Source organism: Accipiter gentilis, chromosome 9 (genome assembly GCF_929443795.1).
Source record: "Accipiter gentilis chromosome 9, bAccGen1.1, whole genome shotgun sequence".
Lineage (NCBI taxonomy): Eukaryota > Metazoa > Chordata > Aves > Accipitriformes > Accipitridae > Astur > Astur gentilis.
The window spans coordinates 17,263,116-17,282,414 of record NC_064888.1 but is presented as its reverse complement, the minus strand read 5'-3'; the positions used below and the strand labels follow the sequence as shown (position 1 = coordinate 17,282,414).

The 19,299-nt window shown below is 35.0% G+C and overlaps 1 protein-coding gene across 25 annotated transcripts in view; it reads right to left on the bottom strand.

Annotated features, from left to right (window-relative positions):
* KCNMA1 (potassium calcium-activated channel subfamily M alpha 1) overlaps positions 1 to 19,299 on the bottom strand; it is a 531,710-nt gene that overhangs the window by 141,787 nt on the left and 370,624 nt on the right. For all 25 annotated transcript variants that reach the window (XM_049810032.1, XM_049810031.1, XM_049810033.1 and 22 more), the window contains 5 exons: positions 12,380 to 12,490; positions 10,376 to 10,481; positions 8,871 to 8,953; positions 6,475 to 6,544; positions 4,534 to 4,689 (listed from right to left, as the gene is read on the bottom strand). In XM_049810032.1, the coding sequence (XP_049665989.1) occupies positions 4,534 to 4,689; positions 6,475 to 6,544; positions 8,871 to 8,953; positions 10,376 to 10,481; positions 12,380 to 12,490 (526 nt within the window). The remainder of the gene's footprint in view (positions 1 to 4,533; positions 4,690 to 6,474; positions 6,545 to 8,870; positions 8,954 to 10,375; positions 10,482 to 12,379; positions 12,491 to 19,299) is intronic.

Sequence of the window (19,299 nt, the reverse complement as noted above, 5' to 3'; positions counted from 1 at the left end):
ATTTTCTTATGTTCACCTATAATGCCCTTTCAGTCTACCCAAATTGCTTGTGTGAATGTCTGGTTTTATTATGCCTTTAGATATGGATATCAAAATCTGACAGATAAGTAATTGGCTGAAAGAAATTCATACACTCCTAGTAAAGAGTGAAGCTTCTTAGATTTACAGTCTTATAATTGAATTTCCTTAAGTATTATAAATTATCAACTACCTCTTTACTCAATTCCATTGTCCGTTTAAATCAAAGCTAACAAGTATCCTTAGTGGTATAAAAATTTTACAACCTCAGCCAAGTATTCCCATAGTTCTTTCTGTATGCAAGATTGGTTTTTTTTAAAATTGGTATGAAAAGAGTATGTTTTCTAAACCATCAAATATGCTAATTAAGATTAGCTCTAATTTCAAATGAGAGATATATGCACATTTTCATTGTTCATACTAATGTAGAGTCTTGTAGTAGGTCAAAGCAGAGAGAGTATTCTTGAAATATTAAGACAACTAATTCTTCTTTAGATGCTGGCCTTGATGGGTTTGAACTCAAAGACATACAGGCTCTACTTTTAATATTTTCAAATTTACAAAACAGGGCAGTATCTCTATCCAATCATAATGCAAAAGACAGATTGGTGTTGATCTGTTCCAATGATTGACTGAAAAATGCACTCCATGGTAGACTTCTGTCCAAGACAAATATACTCATCACAAGGACCGACACTATTTGTAAATAGCAAACAGTTTTCAACCACAACAGTTTTTAATTCCTAGACTCAATGATTAAAAATATTACATTCAGGCAGACCTTTTAGAGAATAAATGTCTTTGGTAACAGGCTACATTAATATTTGGTCTAAATCCTGTGAGGAGGATCAGGTAACCAGTTTATTATGCAGCCTCCTGAAGAACCATACAATATATTGAGAAGTTGCATTTCCTCCCCACACCCCTTTTAAAGTTCTCCTTCATTTGAAGGAATTCACTGTGCATACCCTAGTGTCATACTTTAAAACAGTCCAAGGCTGCCTAGGTGGCCAAAAAAATACATAGAAAACAAGTTGATGTGTTCCATCAGTATAGGTAAGCACCAGACTGATGTAAATCTGTGTGGCTTTATTGTGTCTCTCTTTCAGCCTGGACAAGAAAGGAATTTAGTAGGAGAAGTGGACATCGCGTATGTGTGGGTGTGAGCAACAGCTGCCAAAAGAGCCCATTCCTGCTCTCAAAATAGCTTAGAGGAGAATTGAGACTGCTTTAGATCATTTTTCAGATCTGGAATGAGGTGTGCTGTCTTACCAATAGAGCAAAGACAAAACTAATTAATTTGTGGACTTCTGTTACAGTCAAGGACCACATTCCATATTTTATTAATTTACATAACAATACTAACTCATATTGGCTTGCATGGTTGTATACAGGCACAAAATTTGACCACCTCTGCCTTCTTTTCCAATGTTTTTCATATGGGTAGACTTCTGGCATACATTTGCTAATCCAAACAATGCAGAAATTGCAGTACAGTATAGTATTTCCATCTTTTTCTGAGACTACGCAAGTAACAGAGAGTCCCAATTCCTTTATTAACACAACGATAACAGTCTGTGCTATAAAAAGACTGGATTATTGAAATACAGTTTACAGGTGTAAAGTTTTTTTTTCCTTAACATATCATTTGCTGTGCAATCTATCTGTCTTCCTTTAAGTGTTTACAGAACCTTAATATTTTTGAGCTGATTTCCTTTTTGTTCAGTTTGGTGCCAAAGAGAGCATAAAAGATTCCATATGAGATTACATCGCTAACACCAAAATGAAAATATTAGGAACAAATATAATATTTTGAGGTTTCTTAGTTTGTTTTACCTCTAATACTGGGCAGACTGTTTACACAAATCATTTTGCTGTAAACTAACACATAATGAGTTAAATGTGTATAATGTCACCATCAATCATGTTCATTTTGTGTTTGACTGACCAAACATTTATGGCACATTAAATCACTTTCTAATCACATTATGAAGGAAGAGGAACAAACACACATTTCAAGATTTCTTTAAAAAATACAGAAGTTTCAGTGCATTTTCCTGGCAATCTCCTATCTTGTGGGAGACTTCACTAATAACAATTGCCCAAGGAATTTAGGAAGGTCTGACAGTACTTAAATTCAGTGCTCTAAATGAAAAGGGTTGAAGTTATTTTAGGGAATGGACATCTTTTCAATGTAGTTGCTCTCCTACAATACACTGTTGATTCACAGCCACCACTCTGTAATAGTTTTAGCTTTCAAATACAGTTTTTAGAGTGAGACAGCTTGGAGAAAGAACATCCTTTCAGCTAAATAAACTTTTTGTTGTCACCAATCAAGTTGGATTCTCATAAAGAAATGTGTGTCAGTTCTTGTATGTTTATTTTGCTTTAGATTTTAATATACTCAGAGATCTTTGGAAATTATTTTATGTATTTTACTTGCCTGGACAATTCATTCTTAGTTAAGTGGCAGACATCTTTTTAACCAGTACTAACAGAGCCTTGCATTCTCCCAATGAACTATTTTACAGCATTTTTTCTCTCAGTGCCATGCGAAAATGACATCTGAAGTAATGCAAGTTAAGGTATGTCTGGACACTATTCTGTTTATAACTGTATAGAATCACAGAAACAAGAGCAAAACTGACATTGATAGCTTCCTCCAAATCAAATTAATTGCTATTTTTATGCTTATTCTGTGTACATAGAAATACTCAGATGTAATCTGAGTAGTGCCTTATAAAGCTGAGCCTTCGGCTTAAAACTGTTCATCAGTGAGATAGTCCAATCTGTCACTGTACTGAAATTAATATAAGAATATCTTACAAAATAAGAAAATATAGGATTGAAAGTGGGTAATAAAATGGCTTAGATATAAAGATATCTAAGTGGTTAGATATATCTTCTGGAAAGATGCTACCTTTACATTTGCAGTTTTGGACTTGTCTAAATATTTTAACTACAAATCCAGGTCATAAAAGTGTGTGTCTCTAGTACAGTTCCCCCATAGTCTGACATTTCTAGACTTTATCACTTTCTGAATCTCTCCATTTTCTCACTGCAAGTTTAAATTCATTATTAAAATAACTTGAATTAAGACTATGGCTTCTGGAGATACCAATATATTTGGATCTCCTTGAGAGAAAACTGATCCCTTCTGATTTTGGAAAGACAGAAGTTGAGCAAAAGTTTCACGTCTACTTCTGATGTCAAGAGCAAGTTTATAGAACAGGTTGCCTCAGTAATTTGGATACATTAATGTGACTGTTAAAAGTGTTTGACATTCCTGAAAGTCCTGGGTTGCCAGACCAGGCAAGAGTGAGGGAGACCAAAATGATCAGCAAGAAGAATGGAGTTCATAAGAGATACAGTTTTCTTTTGGGATATAAGTAGAAAGGATTAATATCAAAGTGACATATGCTGATGAGTCGTAGACAGTTCCCAGGTTTGGCTTACTGAAGAAAAACAGCTTTTTTTTTTTGTCCCCCAGAACATGAATAAAGATGCAAACATCATAACTAGAGACAGTAAAGTGCAGAGCCCACGCTTGTTTCCATATTGAAAACTGGCATTTTTTTGACATACAGGAGTCTGCTGTCTCCAAAGGATACCTTAATAAGAATTCCAGGACTTCATAGGAACTAAATAAAGATTCACTGGTTTGCACTCACATGTGCACCTGTATGAGAACGGTCCTGGCTTTCTCACCTGAGGACATTAGGCTTTTTGTTTTTTTGCTTACTTGCACAATGGACTTGAAGTGGACCATGGCCTACCTTGGACTCGGGTGTTTTCCGTCCCATTAATAACACTCATAGGATTGGAAACTGACCATCCTTTACGCATGGAATCAGTGTCCCAGCAAGGCATGAGCAAGGAAACACTGACCGCTGCAATCAAGGCCTTGATCTAGTGAACTAGTACAGCTCCCTATCATTAAGTCTAGGAATAACTGGGTTAAAATTTTGCCATGTAAGTTCAAAAGAGCTCCTTGAGGAGAAACAAATACACAAATGACATTGTAGGAAGTTCAGGCTTCAGTTCCAATGCATGTTCCTTATTTACTCTCACAGTGAGAGGTCCACTAGCCACCTGATGTAAAAGACCAAAACGATCAGTCCTTTTTTCTGGGCACTTTGTTGCTATATAGGACATATATAAATCACATTTTCATTTTAGCAGCAGGGGCTTCTCTCATAGATAAATGTGTGGTTTGTCTAAAACAAAGCAAAACACAAAACACCAGAAATATCTCCCTAGAAATGGATGATGCTTTGAAAAATCATTTAAAAGCCAAACACTTGCTGAATAAAAATAAAAACATAATTTGATAGAACCTGGCTCATTGCCCTATTTGCAGCAGAGAACTTTTGTATAGAAGTGTACACTGGTTTTTGTGTCTTACAAAATCTGTTAATGTGTTCCTATCTGTTTCATATTTGAGTCATATTTCCTACTCAGCTCTCTGACAAACTGAATTGCAGACTAATACATTCTAATGAGACAAGACATTACCTTTATGAATGACCTCATAGAGAAGAGGTTGGCTAACATTGTTGAAAGGCCTGGTGCCAGGCAGCTCTGGGCTATGAAACCGAGCTTGAGCTCAGCAAGACAGATTGCATCATCCCCTTCTTTCCAGTTCCAGCTTGGGATATTTAGCAGATGGGCCTGGAAAACAAACAGACAAAAAAATATCCCATAGGTGAAGAACCAGAAATAATTCCTCAAATACAGTACAGTATTGAAGGAGATAGCAGTAAAAGATTTTCTTTGTTACTGGCTTGACTTTTTCTGAGTTCGCAGAAGCAATCCAGGTATTTTAGAGTTTAATTCTATGCTAAGAAATGCTCCGATCTTACCTAATATAAACAAAATCTTACATCTCTCAAGCCATGTTCTGGCTGTGACACTCTGCCAGGCCCATCCTCACACCTGAACGAATGACAGCATCTTGTAAAGTTTTCCTTCCTTCCGTATATTCATTTTACAGCACTTTGAACTAGTCTTTGACTGATAAGGAACATACATAATATATAGGAATCTAATACAACTTAGATACAACTCGTGTGAAGCTGCAACCTTTGTACAACATTGTCATTTAATAATGTATAGAACATCATCTGTCTTTTCTATTTCATTCCTTCCACCCTGAAGGATAGCACTTAGTAAAAATCCAAACTTTTTCCTAAGACTGCTATTTATAAGGATAGAATAAAGAAAATAGCTGATCGAGACACACCTCCAGTATTGATGCTAGTCAGTTAGGTATTAATACAGTTCAGTTATTGGCACAAGTCTATTGGATTCTCTCTTCCATCTACCTCGTACATTTGCATAGACATAAGGAAACAAAGAGGCCTTCATGCTTGTTTCCCTTTGTAAGTTAGTATCACAGTTCAGTGCTTTGATAACAGCTATTCTTAATACAAAGGAAAAATCCAGTATTTAAAAGATCTTCCCCTCTGAGCCTGTTTAAAGCAGAGAAACACCTTGCTTTTATTCTATAAAAAGGCAGGCTCTGTCCATTCATGTACAGGAAGAGGACATCACAAGCAACAGTAAGTGCTCTTGTTCTAGCCAAAGGTTACAGGTATAAGGAGTTGTTAGCAGTCAAACCTTCTAAGTACCAGAATTATTGCTGAATTTTTATTTAATGAAGGTCTACCCACCAAAGCTTTTTCTCCAGCACTGGGCAGTGGTTGATGCTTTTAGAAACAATAAAAGACGCAGGTCACATATGAGCAGTCTGTCCTCCGATATACTCTTCCTAGCCCGTTAATCAGCGGTTTATGGACTTCCTCATCTCAGGATTGAATGAATTGACTTCATTGTGTTTAAAGGCCACAGATTTACCACCAAAAATTTGACAAATTCCTTTCCAAAGTGGATTTATAATTTTGATCTCCACAATATTTTTAGCAACAATTTCCACAACTGAATTATGTTTTATATGAAAAAAACCCTTATTTTTGACCTGCTACTTGGCAATTTCAGGTCTACATTGTCATGCAAGAAACAAAAAAAATCACAATAAATCTCCAATAAGACAATAATTCTGTGCAATTTTTTTCTAAGTATCCACAAAGAACTGACTTCAGATGACTTGCCTAGAGACCACCAATTCATCTTGGGTAGCTCTAGTGTAATAAGCTGAGCAAAACTTTTATAAGAGGTGTGTTTAAAAGCTCATCTGGCATCAATAGCAACTATGGACACTGCAGCTTTGAGAATTAGACCCTAGGCAATTAATAAATGTCAGGATTTTGACAAGGTTCCTTGCATATATAAATAAAACTGAATTACCTTGTAATGGGATTGCATGACAAGGCTTATTAGGATGTTTTTATTTGGAAAGAAAAATGCTTACTATTGGTGGAGCTAGAAAAATTGGGTATGAGTGAATGCAACACAGCAAAAAACTCTGTGGACAGACACTGTTGGTCATCACATTACCTTATTGTGATACTGCAGCATCTGAGTGATAATTCTTATCTTCGGATGATAATTCTTTATTGAAATAACTCTGAAAATAAAAGAAAAAATAATTAAAATAACCTTTAGCTGGTGGGGTATTTGGATAATATATCCCAATAGTTCTACTTCACTGTGTTGTCAAGTCCCCACAACTAAAACTGTACCCTCTTATTCACCTGGCTGTAAAGCACACTGATTGAAGTCAGACCTGGGCAACATTTACACTTAGTCAAATTCAGTTAATAACCATCGTCTAATACTAGAGAACATGAAACTTCAGGAATTATTCCATTGAATGGTTTGCTTTTATGGAGTTTGCAGAAAAAGAGACTTGTTTTAACAGCACTGTTCAGATACTCTGTACTCATTCTGTTAAGCAAATAATACACTGGCAATTATTATGTCACCTTCAATGATTATCTTCATGTCTTTGAATCAACATAATTGATCACATTTTCCAATGATCAATGTCTGAAAAGAATTCCCTTCATCCTGCCCCATCACATATTATTTATTTATAGTTGCTAGTCATTCATCATATTTAAACACCTTGAATAATGATTTTGTTTGACCTAAATCCACATGCAAAATCATCTTAAATTTTATGGATTATTCCAAAGCTCAATATTGAAACTGATATCTGTACACTGAATTTATAAAATATGGGGCTACTTCCATAATCTTCAGCTTGCCTGCATTCTTAATTATTTAACGAGCCTAAGATATACTCAACTGTGTACAGATTAAAAGTCGCTAGAAAGAAAAATATTTGAGAAATTAGTAGATTGATAACTTGTTATGAAGAGATGAATATACAATTTAAAAATGCAAAAGGCATTGAGCAAAATTAAAGAGAGAAACAGGCCCAAAAAAATCAGTTCTGTATATAAAACTAAAGGTAAAAAAAGAAGATAAAACAATCAAAACAAAAAATAATCTGGATTATTATGGAATCATCAGTCTCAGAAGACTCTGAATGCCATAACTATTTACATTGGTGTTTTGCAGGAAGTATCTTGCAAACTGCTGGTCTGGCTAGCGCTTTGAAGCATATCAAAGCTAGAGCATGAAACAGATAAAAAAAAGTAGTATGCATTATTTTAACTTATGTTATCTTTTGGAAGTTGAAAAGGTCTTCTTTCTAATTTTCCATTTCTTGCTGAATTATTTAAACATTCAATTTTTTTGAATTAAATTCATTTAAATGTAACAAAACACAAGAGAATTCCACTCTCAAAATAACACTTTTGCACTTTATTACATGAAATGTATTAAATCTATTAAGAATGTACTAATCTGCAACCAGAATATTTTTAATGTATTTATGCAATTAATGTGAAAATAAAGTTTCTCGCATTGCAACTCAAAAGCATGTTTGAAAAATGAAATTAGGCATATTTAAACCCTGTGCCTTCCACAGACAGCTGGATGACTTGCACACAGTGAACTTTTTCCAGAGGAGCAATTTTATTATTTTTTTTTTATTTCTCCCCTTCCTTCAATTCACAGCATGCAAACAACTGACAGGCCAGGTTCATAACACTGGCCAACAGTATGTTAGAGAATTTTTAACAAATCATTGACATTTAAATTTTAAAAAGGAGAGACTGCTCTCATTAAAACTAGGGTTATAGGAACGAAACACAAAAAATGGAGTGGCTTAAGTTTGTTGTAACTCTACCTGCCATCTACTGACTGAGTCTTTCACCTCCTTCCTTCAGAGAGTATAAGGAGGAAAGCAGGACAAGATCTGGTGGTCCCTAATGTGGTAAGAACCTTGTCAATCAAAATAAGCAATGTTTGGTCTTCAGTGTAAAAAAGGAGGACAGAGCTAGGAGACCACTGTATCGTTACCATCATGAAGTGTATACGTTGTTATCCCCCAAGCAGCACAATTACTCCTACAAGCACCAAGGAGCAATGAGGCATGAAGTGATTAAGGGTCCTTCTGTTCCATTGTTAACAGCAGCCCATGCAGTACATGCACTCACATAACATACTGTTGCAACAACATAACTGCATTCCCTTTCCCTTCCTTTCTATTGGGACTGCATTCAGCTATGAATATTTAAACCCCAGGTCCTGCAAAATGATTTAGAGTACCAAAGGTTGTGCTCCAAGTGTCTCTTCTGACACACTCTTTCTAAAGCAGCTAAATTGAAACAGTTTAGGTAGGAATTTAGGGTATCCGCATCTCTGAACGTTTGAGACAATCTTGTAATCTGTCCCCTACAAAAAAAAAAAAAGATCCTGCAATGTTCTTCAAGTGCAACAGATCAGCACTAAAGCTGCATATGGCTATAGCCTATCTGAACACCTGGAGTTAGCTAATCAGAGTTAAGAACCAAAACCATATTCAAAACTAATGAGTTTACCTCATAATATTGGAGGCATCTTCAGCATCTGGGTCAGCGCAGTATTTATTGGCAAGGATTAGGCACGCATCCGCTGACTCTATCTGAGACACCAAAGAAAAAACAAACGTAAATAGCAACATCCCTTTCCAGCTTTCATCATAAACTATTAGGGAATCCAACACTGCCATCATGAGTGTGAATGTCAGTTCTTAATACTGCTAATCAAAAATCAGCTCAGGCTAACCTGAGTTAATGTGAGTGATTATAACAGCTCTCATATACACATAGCAATTTATTGAAACTTGCTTATGATGCTCTGACCAGGTCAGTAGTTCAATTATTGATTCTTACTTTATATCAGCTGAGGCATGAAGGTATTAATGGACATATCTTTTGTAACCAGATACTGAAATTTAGACCCTAAATGCATAGGAAGTCCTTGTTATATCAGTACAGTGCTCCCACAAGTCCTGCAGTTTTGTTTGGGAATTTAAGTACCTCTCTGTTAGAGACAGGAAGAGGCAGCTGAACTGATGATTTACAATCTGAGCACCAGTTTTAGAAAGCATGAGGAGAACTGATCTGTTCACAGGACTTCTAATGTTCACACAAACCTTAGCTCTATGTAATTCAAAGCAGATGACAGAAGTATTTTTCAGTGTATACAATGAAATACCAACACAAAGAATGGTGAAATACAGAACACAAAAGACTAATACGCAATTTTATGGTCATAATTAGAATATTTTGTTCTGATGAACTGTAACAGCGTGTCTTGGGCTACAGAAGGTTAAGCAATTTCTGCAGTCAAAATGGACAAAATATACGATTAGTACTGCAGAAAGTGTTAACACTGCACTAAAATATTCTTGGCTTAAATAGCCAGTTTACATTCCATTTAAAAAAGAAAAACAAAAAAATCCCAAAACCACAAAACCCATAAAAGAGTTAATGCTGTATCTGACAGCTTGCCATCTTTTTTTTTTATTTATTTAAGCTTCACACTTTGCTTTAAGGGTACAAAATAATTCACCATAGAGAATTCTAGACAATAAACCCATCTCATTTTAGCTACCAAAAAATCTTAAATTGTGTTGTTTTTCCCCAGGATTCTAGACAATAGAAAAAGGGTTTGACAGGTGAAAAATTATTTTCTAATTGTTCTGATAAAGGTAAGACAATAGCATTTTAAGCAATTACTGTAAGACAATGTTCTATTATATCAAACACTAATGTAAAATAGGCTCTTGAACTAAACCCCAATGAAAAATTCATAAACAGTTCAATGGAATGGCAGACTGTATCTTTAGTCACAGTGTTACTGTAACTTTGAAGGTCTAAAGATATAGGGAAAACAAGGTTTATAAGGCTAGATATTATAATTTATTAGACAAGCTAACAGAGATGGAAGAACAATCTTTTGGGGTTACATGAAGGAGATCTTTACTGTTTATTTCCAAATAATGCAATGAGAACTTTTTAAAAAGTCAATTAGCAGGAGAACAGAACAACAGAGCAGTTACCTTCACTCTCGCCAGGTCATGGGGATTAAGGACTGAACCCTGATAAAATTCCACCTGAGTGAAGTGTCGTTTAAAAAGAGCTTCCAGCTCAAGGTTAGGGGAGATACTGCATTGGGAAGAGGAAGAAAACACAAGAGCAAATGAGAAGTCAGTTTACATAACAGCCCCATTTCCGTCATTTATAAACCAACCCATTTATTTATTCTAGGTATTCAGACTTCTGCTGATGCTTTTCCTGCAGTGTGGAAACAGCATGCACTACTTAAAAAACATACTGCTTTCCCTTCTTTACTCCTGCCTAAAGTACTTCTGGCCCACTTCATTGTGCTACTCTGCACCTTCCTCACTTCTCAGTTTCTCACAGATGTGCATCCAGAAGAATTGGTGCAAATACTTGAAAGCATCCTCACACAGCATTCTCCACAGAAATTGCCTAGTAAAACAATCATCCTCTGCACATCCCCACCATTCTTAAAACAGCTGATTGCATCAGAAAGCTCAATGCAAAATCACTAAAACCTGGAAAAGGAACTCTATAGGGACTCTGTGGCCTGTATGAGCTACAATTAAAACAAACATAATTATACTATGACTTTCTGTCTCATTTCATTTTGCCATAAACAAAAAAAATTAAATGGATTATACTCTATTATATAATGTGCCACCAACCTTGTGAATACCTTTTCTGATGCCACTTATTAAAACAGAAGGGATTTAATAGCTACATAGTAAGAGCGTGAGATCTTTGTCATGCCAGATGCTAAATTTAATAAGAAAATAAAACAGACACATGCAACTATTTGTCTGTGAAGGTACAGAAGAAAGCAGACACAAACAAGTAGCCAGGTGCTAAACTCCCTTCATGTGCATATGCAGTTTTCCTGATTCCTATCACCATGCATTTTCACTGTGGAAATCTGAATCTCTGCTTTCCTCTCAGTCAATTCTTGTTACTACTTAGAGATGGGAAACAAACAAACAAACAATGTAGTTACTTGCGGATATCATCTCTAGTTCAGTTTGAAAGGACTAGATAAAGAAACTGTGCAAGTGCTGCTGATTCTTAGTTTTTCAGCTTCCTTTGTTGAATCAGCACAAATGATTAATTTTTTAATCATTTTCTTTGACAAGAAGAAAAGTGCAGAACTGCTGCTAAATGCAGAAATATCACTCATTTATAGCTTGCAACACTTCTAAATAGATGCCATTCCAGAGCAGAAAAGACCTATCATACTGTCTGTCTCTCTATCACATGGCTATTTCTAGCAGCTTCTCCCACAGGCATGCCTGTTTTCTGTTCCATTACATATAATGCAGAGCTTGCAACAGCAACCGCCTTAAGACACCTTGCCAAATCCCACAACAGAAAAATGCAAGAGACTATGTGTTTGTAGGTAGGTATATATGGGTAAAAGAGCAGTACTAATTATTACCATGACAAGAATTTCTCTTCTATCTTCAGCAATGTATCTCATTTATATTAAAACTAAATCTGCACCTTCATTTTTCTTCTTATAAATATTTTGCAATATGAAACAAGAATTTTTTCCTTAGTGAAATCAAAGGTGAAAATGTGTTTTCAGATAGCTTAAGTTCATATCACATACAGTATTTTTCACTAATTTTACTGATTTTACCAATTTTGGTAGTTACACTAGAAATATTTAGCACTAAAGAAAATTCTCACATCTATTTATTAATATTTCAATATTTTTATTTCGTAATTCCATTCCCACTTCAACTATGTGTTTAGCTGTCTACCTCACAATTGACACGATTGGGTCTGAAGTCTGTCTGCTTGAAACACCTATACTTATCAATGGGTTATAAAAAAAAATGCAGAAAACAACTCTTTTTTCAAAATACATTGTTAACAAAAGTAATTGCAAACAATTTTACGCTTATTTGGAGCTTGAGAGATCCTCTGTCTTCCCCAAAAAGATCTGGGTTAATTTAATGAGTTTCAGTAACAGATGGTAAGACTAATCTTGAAAGATTACTCACTTATGCAGAAAGACGATTTCTACGTTGACATCATCCCTATCCTTGTGCAGGAAGTCCTTCAGGAAGTTGGACACACTTTCAAGTGTTATGTGACCACAGACAACTATGTGCCTGTTACAGAAAAATCAGAGTTAATCTTGCAAAGAAGGTAAAACAAGCAAGCAAGCAAGCACAGAAGGAAAAGATAATTTATGGGCCAAAAAAGAGTATTAGTCTCTTCTTGATGTTTCTCTAGATCCTATTCCATGAAGTCAGAGAAGGAAAACATCAGTTCCAAAAGGTGCTTTTGCAATTGCAAATACATATACACTCTCACCTGCAAAGACTACTATTAACAAATCATTTGGCCAAGTTGTATTACACATTTAACAGTAAATGGCATCATTTATACATATGTTTATACACTGTATTAACCAGTCCCTTTCAAAGTCATATTTCTTTATTACACACCTTTCTCCACAACTTTACCTCCTCTGCTGAGATCTACTGTTTAAATTTTTAGTTTATGACATAATGAGACAGCAAATCTCCCTAAAATGATTGATTCAATATTTTTCCATGGTTGAAAACAGACACTTATGCCAATGAAGGCAGTGCAAAGCTTGCCAATTATAGGCCATAAGCAGTAAACAAGAAATCTTTCTCCTACTGTAACTCCTACAAGGAGAGTACTTCACAATAAGAAATCATTATTGCAACAGATTGCTTAGAAAATCAAAGTTTGCACAGACTGTGATGTCACAAAGGTTTCTACTGTTCCACATTTCCATTACGAGATGTATCCAACCATGTAAGATGGAAGCACAATATATACCTACATACACATTCTTGAATTCTACATGTGAAATTCTGAGAGGCTGAAGAGAAGGCCTAGGAAATTGCAGTCTTCCTGATTTAAGGGATCTTTGCTCCTTTATTATTGTAAAGAATATCCTACATTGTCTCACAACTTCCTTCAGCGAATAAACTCAACTCCAGCTTCCATTACTGTCATTGGTTTAAGACAGACAGTGATTTTGGTATGCCTATTGCTAACACTTCCAATAACCACATTGCTCACAGAAGTCAGGAAGAGGGACAAGGTGGTATAGATAGAATTCCTGAACTAACAGAGAGTCAGCTTCGTTACAGTCATATCGCTTATGCACAAACTCTACAAACACACAATTTCACAAACTTATTTGGCACTTCAACTGTCACATGTGAAGCAAAGTAATTCCAAGGGTCTCACCTACTTCATAACTGTTGTGTGGAAAACTCAGTAATGCAGAAACCTCATTGGCTGGAAACAAATAATAGGTGGCAGCAATGATTACTTATGTAATGGGCTATAATAGGAGCCTGTTCTTACTTCATAATTTGATGCTTGATTAAATATGTGGAAAAAATGCATAGAACTCATTGGAAAAGGAATAATTATGCAGAACAAAGAATAAATCCGTAATATGCATCATGCAGTGAATAATATCACCATCATGTACTGTTACTTTTGCAGTGGTTCAGATGGTGACTAGAAAAGCAAAACACAATAAACTATTATACCAGTTCAACATACCTTAGGATATTGCTCTACTGTTATCACTTTTATAAACAGCATTGCATGGAGTTTTACAGCTTTATTTAGAAATATGATAAACTCCTTTTGCACATTGTATGAGTTCCTAGTGACACCACCAGGACTCAGATGTAATTTTGGAAATAGCAGCTGTCAAAAATTCAATGGTTTCATTCTTTTTAACAGGTAAGGAAGATACGTTTATATGAGACTCTGATCAGGCTGGTTTGTATTTAACAGCAGACCCAATACTATGAATTTTATTGCTAAACTACCTATCCAGAGTGTCTGCTTTGGCTTCAATTTTAACCTAGGGTTTTGGTGCAGTAAGTGTACAGAGCACTGAGTTCTCAGACTGTAAACACTTAAAACCACAAAAATCCCTGAGTTAGAGCTTTCCTGTTTTATGAGGTAGTAAGCACAATGACAGAAAACAAGATATAAAATGTATTAGCTCATCCTTTTTTGGTGCAAGGGGTCCTTAAGAGGCTTCCTCTGGGACCTTTGCAGCTTGGTAGAGTTTGCAGCAGCCTCTGTACTGGATAAAACCATGCCTACATAACCCCTGCAGGAGCACTTTTCCTCAGTTTCCCTAGTGGTCAATTGCCTGACCTGCCAGCACTGTGTGTGCATGTGTTACTGCAACCACAGTTAGGTCAGGATAACACATTAGGGTAAAATATGATTTCAAGCACTAAGATTCACTCCCTACTAAATGGATGAATCTCCATCCAATATATCAATGTAAATGGAAAACCTCAAGAACATTTACTACATCTAAATTCTGAACAGGCTGTGTTTGATACAATACATTACACTAACATATTGGGAAGTTCTAGCTGTTTTCCAGAGTGTAAACCCATCTAGGATCAAAAACCACAAAGGCCCAAGAAAATGATAAATAGCAGCTAAAAATATTAATTTGTATTCCTTATACTGTCTGTATACATTTTCTAAGATGACTAATTTTAAACTATGGGTATTATTTTCTTCAAATGTTTACATCTATTACTAATTAAGAAATTGAACTTTCCATTTGCATAGTTGATGTATTATTTTTAATAATAGAAATTATTTCTTCTTATAGGCAACTGCTTTGTACAGATCTGTGCTGTTAGCTTTAGCAGGGTCTCTTCCTGAATGCTCTTGTGCTACACTGCATACCTGTGCAGAAAATTTGCTTCCTTCCTGGGAGATTTCACTTCATATGGGTTCTTTTCTGTCATTAATTAGAGTCCACATTTTAAAAATATGGGTAAACTGAAGAGAAAAACTACAAGCCAGATAGAGTGTGCAACCCACATTACTCTATTGCAGAAGAAATTTTCAAAGGAACATAAGATTACAAGATAATTCAGGTTGGAAAAGACCTCCAGAGATTATCTACTCCCAAAAACTCCCACTAAAAACAGATGGATTTGGTACAATAATTCAATCCTGTTATGATTCTCATTCAGTAGGGTTTCATAGCAATCTGCTCCAGTGAAAATAAAACATTTGGCTGTCAAATACTCTTGCATTTGAGCATCAGGACTGATTGTTTTGGAAGTGTCAGAAGGCATCTGCACCACGGTTTCATTTTAGCACTCTGATTTGGGGCTGGACATGATCTATTCTCCTCTTCTTTGCTGTTCTTATATAGTGCAAGACAGTGTCCTGAGCAGTGATTGCAACAAAACCTCCTGGTTTTCAAACAATATTTTCTGATGAGATACTTGCATTAATTTTTGGTTGAGAACTCGCACAAAAACATCTCTTTTTAACATAAATTATATTTTTGCTTAGAAGTAGAAGAATTGAAAACAGATTTCCTACTTGCCCAGAGAGAGTTATTAGGTACATTATTTAAGAAAACTTGGAGAGCTTATATTGTTCCAATCTGTCCTGTATATGATTTAAAGATTTATAACTTCCTCTGTTTGTTCCAATAACCATTCCCTGCCCATGTACCTCCCTTTTTTTTCCATGCACCAAGACTTTAAGTAAAGCCAATATACTGGATATCTTTTGCTTTGAGCTAGAGTTGGTTGGTAGAAAAATATTGTATTAATAATTTTGGGTCAACAAAAATGTCTAACTTCTGCATTAAGATTTTGTTTATGAAAAAACTCAAAGTAATACAGTATTCAGCTAAATTATTATGATTTCCTTTTCTTTTTTTTTTTTTTTTTAATTCCTTAAAAACAACACTTAGAAATTCCCTCACAATACTGAAAAGCATGATTCAGGAATTTAGACATTTTTATTGCTGTTAAGTATTCAGGAGGACTAAGTTTTCTGTTAAGTAATAGCTGTCATTGTTATCATGTATCAGAGGTGAAACTAGTTTAATATATCAATGGAAATCCATATTACATGATTGTGATGCTGCAAAAAGAATCTTTTACAGAGAATCAAAAGCTTACCAGGAGCCATATTCTATCAACCAATAAAGCCAGACTAGCACATTCTCTCCCACATGTACTTATCATTCTCAAAATTAATTTCAGTAACCAAATATGAAAAATTAGTACAGTTCTACTCAGTGGATTTTAACTGTGATTCTACACAGTTGAAATTCTCTACAGTACCTAATTTTTTTCCACTCAAGTATTGACATTGACATACATTTGCTAAAGATACAGTGGCTTCTTATAAAGTAAACAACAATGGTGATAAAAGGTCCAAAGCTACCACAGATACAAACAGTTTCAGGAAGAAAAAAAATGAAATAAGCAAAAGCTAAAACATCTAGAATTCTGACATAATTGAGAACATACACTTAATACATGTAAAAAGTACTGTAAATGATAAATGAAAACATCCACTGTGAATAGGATTCTTTAAAAAGGATCTTTGCATGGTTCTTCCTTCAGAGGATACAATACGAAAGGGAAATCTTTTGCCTGTTTATTTTGAAAGAAATTATATCCATTTTATTGGAACAAGTATAAAGAACTTGAAAAAGTTCATTCTAACTAGTCTGTCATAATAAATCAAAGATAATAAATACAAAATTCTGTTCAGCATTCAGTTGAATACATGGTGTTCACTTGTCAAGTAGCTAAATGAAGTGTGGTGCATATTGATCTAGATGTCTCTATAAAACTATAATATTTATATCAAATACATATGCTCAATTATCTTTATGGTCTTTCTGCTTACTGTTCAGATCACGCCTACTTCTATCGACCACCTAAATTCTTTCTTCATATACCAGTAGCGGGCTGCTGTCGTTGAAGTAAACAGGTTCTTGTAAAGTCTAACTGGTTTTCCTCAACAAAGGATCCATCTCAGTCACTTTTTCTTATTAAGAAAAGTCAGTAAATGTCAACAGAGACTGTATATATGGTCTTCTTTTATTCATGGTATGCATTCTTTAAATATACAGGTTTACAATACATTTCTAGCTGCTTGTGCTTTTCATGATTTACCTATCATTACTCAAGTTCAATTAAGTGAACACTTTATGCATGTGCTTATGTGTCACTCTCTCTTATTCGGTTAAACTCATGCCTTATTTTAATATAAACTCCTCTCTCATATTAATACGGATGGAGTAATAAGTGCTGCACAGTCATGATTTCATGTTTTTCTCTTTTTTTCACAGAAGACTTGAACCCAAGGATGGTCCTCTAAGGACCACTTATTTACCCAATGTGTATAGTGAGCCAGAACAATATAATATTTTAACCATTAAAAAAACTTGCCTACATATTGCATATATGACAAAAGCAAAGACTGAGAACCACTCATCTAGAACGGACAATTCTGGACCAAAAAAAAAGACACACCAGGTCGTTTTTTAAAAAATAACTCTAAGAGGTATGAAACTAAAAAGTGTTACTCTCAAACTTGCCTTTTTGCATTAGTTATTCATATCTATGAAGACAGAGCATAAATACTCTGAAATCAAGACATGATATTTAAATAAAAAATCCACTGTAAGCTATTTTCTTACTCCGATTCTCAAATCAGGCTCTAGAAATCTTCTAGTAGAAAGGAGACAAGTAAAAAATATTCAAGGATATAGCAAATTGTCTGTCAAGTGTGTAACATCCCAGCAACTTTATTTTAACATTTGTTCTCCTTCCAACCATTTGTTAGAAAGTAGGTTCTCATTTTTCTCTTTAATGCTGAAGGATTAAAAATTTTAAAAGTGTTGAAGTTACTGAGAAGCCAAAAGCACTGACTTTCAAATATGTATCAACATTAAATGTATAAAAGAATATGACTACACTGTGCCTGGAGATGTGATTGCAGTATGTGAGAACATGTCTGAGGTATCTTTAATTTCTGTAAATTGGACCTGATAGCTTCAGCTGCCGACTATTTAGGAACCAGAGTGAACTCGTGCAGCCTGTACTGCTGCTGTGATTAATTCTGACAGAAACTATCTGTTATTTCCAACAGGTTCCACGCTCTTTGGAATCTCTCTTACATTGCGAATAAAGAAAAAGGAATTAGTTAATACCAGAAAACACTCAGAGCTACCTTCAGTATGTGGTATACAGTACAGATCAGTGGAACAGCACTGGATCATACATCAGATTAACATAAATGGAAAACATTAATGTCAGGCATTTGAAAATTACATCTGATGCAGATACTAGTTTGCTTTGTGACCAATATAAATATGTAAAATTAAGAATCAGGAAGGAATCATTTCAAATTCTCCTAAACATAAAATTGGTAACGTGTGACAAACATACAGACACATACAACACCCTAATTAGTTGTGAATTATTACAGCTATGAAACTATATCAAGTGCATTTATACAAATCCAGGTTTCATTCTTGCTCAGTGAATATTGGTGGTGTGTCCCTGGCAACCTTTAAATATTAGAAATTGTTTCCAAAGTACATAGAAGTAGTACAGAAGAATTCATTTACACAGGCCCTCAAATATTTCATGCCCACCTAAGTGAGATTTCTACTAGACAACAGGCCGATAGAGTACATTTCAGATACTTTAATCCTGGATAAATAGCACACTCCTTTGTTTAAACTGTGAATTAGAGCTTGCATCTAAGTCTGTTTGCAATAGCATGCTATCGTAAGTGATTCACTGTGAGCTGCTTTGTTAATTTCAACTTCTTTGCTCAGTTACAGCTAAATGAGTTTATCTTATATTTTTATGACCTAAGGAATTGTCCAATGCTTGTCTATAAAGCAAGTTAAGAAACAAAAGTTAATAATCTTTGCTTGATGCATACCTCTGAAACTGCAATAATAAGAAGAAAGCACAGCAATTTGTTTCTTCCAGGGTCTGGACTGGTTAAGAGGCTTCCAACTGTAGCTTAAAATAAAGGATGAATATTCATCCTTTCATTCAATCTTGATGGTAATATTATCTAGAGTATTTCTGCTTTCATTAAAAATACC